Source organism: Uranotaenia lowii, chromosome 2, assembly GCF_029784155.1.
Source record: "Uranotaenia lowii strain MFRU-FL chromosome 2, ASM2978415v1, whole genome shotgun sequence".
NCBI lineage: Eukaryota > Metazoa > Arthropoda > Insecta > Diptera > Culicidae > Uranotaenia > Uranotaenia lowii.
This window is the reverse complement of record NC_073692.1, coordinates 50,714,553-50,718,282: the sequence shown is the minus strand read 5'-3', so window position 1 is coordinate 50,718,282 and position 3,730 is coordinate 50,714,553. Positions and strand designations below refer to the sequence as shown.

General features: G+C 41.5%; 1 protein-coding gene across 1 annotated transcript; it reads right to left on the bottom strand.

The window, feature by feature from the left end:
* Window positions 1–2,162: 2,162 nt before the first annotated feature.
* LOC129741378 (uncharacterized) lies at window positions 2,163–3,164 on the bottom strand. Its single transcript, XM_055733102.1, has one exon. It carries the CDS (start codon window positions 3,162–3,164, stop codon window positions 2,163–2,165), a length of 1,002 nt encoding a protein of 333 aa, XP_055589077.1.
* Window positions 3,165–3,730: the final 566 nt, after the last annotated feature.

Sequence of the window (3,730 nt, the reverse complement as noted above, 5' to 3'; positions counted from 1 at the left end):
TCTGCTGCTCACCGAAATCTCGCTCTCGCGATTTCAGAGTTTCCATTCATCATCACGCGGAACTCTCACCATGCACCGCGATCTCACTGTCGCATGCACGCGCTTTCTCTCACTGTCGCGAACTGTCACCGATGAAAATGACAGTTGGCCAAGACGCGAACCAGCACCTTGAAGAGGAATGTCAAAACTGATCTAGATAAGATGTTTCTTAAGGGGGTTTCGAAGAAACCGGATTTTAAAAAAATTAATGAATATGCATGTGAAAAAGCTGAAAAATCTGGTTTCCATGGATATTACGTATTTTTGAAAGGTTATTGACGAAAGAATAAAAATAGGATTTGAAAAATACTCTTTTAAAACTTGTTTAAGGTGTTAGGATCACAAAACATAATGTTTATAACTGTCATGCATATGATAATATGCATATGGGCCCTTATTCTGCGCCGCGCATGAGGTGACGATTGTCACCTCACCTCGAGTCACCGTGAGATTTGTCACCTTATTCCCGGAGTCGTTGTGGGTAAAGTGACAGAGGTTCACTCTAGGTGAGTGACCGAATGAACACATCTGTCAAAATGGTAGAATTTTGCTGGTGTTGTTTGGATTTTGCTCTCGCTTCGGATTTTCCGAAGTAAGTTTTTAGAATTTCGGGTTAGAATTTCGGTTCGAAAATGGCCATCATCGGATGGTACGGTTACAGCAAGCTGCTTCAGGAAGAAAAACGGACGATTTGTGCGACGTAAGTGGAAATTTCGTTCATCAAAGCTAAGTTCGGATCTGGGTCATATTGCCGGGGAAAAAAAATCAGATGCCGACGGCTGCTGCTCCAAAAACCCAGCGCACAAAAAGGCGGTGTTTGTTAAACATTTCCAAAGGTTTATCAGGTATGTAAAATAATTTGTGTTTTGTACCTGAAACTGTTCGATCATCCAAGAGAAGTTAAGTTTTTTTTTTCGTTTTCAGTAATGGCGAATGCTGCCGGTTTATATATTTTCCTCAACTGAAGTTACCCCCGTGGCGTGCCGGAAGTTGTTTCGCTTGCCAGGTAGGAGATCATGGAATGCCGAGCATTTATCGAAACCAACGAAATAGCAGCAGCAGCATCAGATTCAAACGACAAATTTCGGTCACATAAACCTAAATCCGGTTTCTTTGCATAGCATATTATTAAAAAGTGAAAATAAAATTAAAAGTACTATAATATTTGAATTCCAAAGTTTTCGTCATTTCATCGTTTTAACGGTTCGAAAAACAAACTTCAATTAAATCTGAATTTTAGATTTCATTAGAAGATCATACTTTCCATTCAGTATTCCAATCCAAATTACATATTTGAGATAGCAATGAAAAAGTTTCAATACATTTAAAAATCATATTTGCTAATAAATTTGCTTAATATTATTTCCAAAACTATCATTCATTAGTATAATTAACCATTTAGAGCCTAACATTGTGATTTACATAAATTCTCGATTAAATTTCTATCTCGTCACCACCTGAAAAGGTACCGACAATTGTCACCTAAAATCGTCACCCGAATGCGACGATTCTCACCCACGGTGACTACGAGAATAGGGTAAGAACTCCCAAAGTTCATCCGAAGTGACGTTCCTCACCTAAACCGACTGCTGGAATAGAGTGACTTGGGTGACTCTACTATCGTCACGTCACTCGAGGCGCAGAATAAGGGCCATGTTCTCTGTGATGCATATTACCACTGATATTACTTAAAGCGAGCCACAGACATCACATTTGTACAAATGCGATGAAATTCTGTCGCTGTGAATACGATTGGCATCGTGTATTGCTTAAATGACCGCACAAACCGTTTGAGTGAAATCGGTCGGGGTTGAAATTTTTTGTTCAAGCGACCCTCTGTGGCATGGTGTATGGTACTGCTTGTACAAAACTCAGGCCAATTACTCAGCCCCAGCCGGGGTGGAGAGGGTTTTTGTTGTTGCTGTAGGGATCTGAACTCTCGGATGGTAATGCACTTCACTCGGATCACTATAATTTACGTTTTATTTATTAATCTTTAGCTCGCTACGGAAAACGCAACCGGTCGTCAACACGCTAACTTATATCTCCCCGTTCCCGGTCCTTGCGTAACATATCACATGGGTGCATATTTTAATAGCAAGAATCACGTCACTACATCCCTCTTAACCTTTCTTGATGAAGTGTGGCACGTAATCACTAAACCACGAGGGCTCCGCACGCTTCCGACCTTTTGATGGCCCTGCCTGTTCGTCTTCTGGTTGTGGATCTGTAGCTTGCTCATTTGTTGTGTTTAACGGATACGTAAGACATTCCGGTGTATTCAGAGATTCTTGTTCCTGATTACTGTTATTCAAATTGACTTGGTCGTTGTTATCCTCGACCTTTTTTAAATGGGCTGCGTTTCTACGAAATGTTTTACCCGTTTCCATGGATTCAATGCAAGTATCTGCACCCACTTTGCTTCTAACGATGAAGGGTTCATTGACGTATTCAGTACTCAATTTGTTCTCTTTTTTCATTCGTTTTGTAAGTACTATATCGCCCTTTTTGATGCCACTTTCCTGAGCCCCTCTTCTTTGATCGCTGTACTGTCTACCTTTCTCCTTATTGATTCTGTCAAAATCACGCATGGCTTCATCTTCAAGTATGGATCTGGAAATTTGAGGAAGCTTCGTTCGTATTTTATGCCCGAACATCAACTCAGCTGGGGAACGACCCGTTGTAGTATGATTTGAGGCTCGGTATGATAACAAAAACTTTTGCAGCTCTTTCCGCCAGTCTTGTCCCAGCTCCTGAGCAATTCTCAGTCTTTTGAGAATTGTTCGGTTCTGCCGTTCTACTTCCCCGTTCATTTGGGGCCAATATGGAATCGTATTGATTAGCTTGATACCGTAATTAGAACAAAATTGAGAAAACTCTTCGCAATCTTTAGTTAATTGAGGAGCATTATCTGCTGTCAAAGTCAAAGGAACACCAAATCGGCTGAACATTGCTGTAAGCTCTCGTATTGTGCTTTCTGCTGTAATTGTTTCCATTTCGCAAACCTCAAAATATCTGCTGTACAAATCCACAACGACAAACAGAAACTGTCCTTCCGGCAGGGGGCCAAGAAAATCAATGGCTAGATCTTCCCAAGGCCCAGACGGTAATTCACGGCGATGCATGGGTTCAGGTGGGTTTGGAGCAGCAACTAAAGCACAACCTCTGCAACGTTTAACATAGTTATCCACATCCTGATCCAATTTAGGCCACCAAACGGAAAGTGTCCCTTAAGTGGCTTTTCATCATTCTAGCTCCTGGGTGTCCCTCATGAGCTAGATTTAAAACTCTTTGGCGCAAGCTTCTCGGTACAACAAGACGATCTCCTCGCATGAGGACATGTCCAATTTGACATAATTCACGAGATATCAATCTGAGCGAAATTGGAAGTTCTTGTATTTTATCGTTCGCCAGAGATTCCAAGATTTGCTGTAACTCCTCATCCTGTTTTGATGCTTCAACGACCTCTTCCCATGTGAGGGCTACATTTGTGACCGCAGCCGAAGCAATTTCACACACAAACAGTTCTTCTGAGTGATCAAAAGGTTTTGATTCCAAGGTTGATAACCGTGATAGAACGTCAGCGATATTTTTCGGTCCAGCTATATGTTTAACGCGGTACGTGAAACCCTGTAATCGCAGTACCCAACGTTCGATTCGAGCACAAGGTCTAGAACGTGGTATAAAAAGA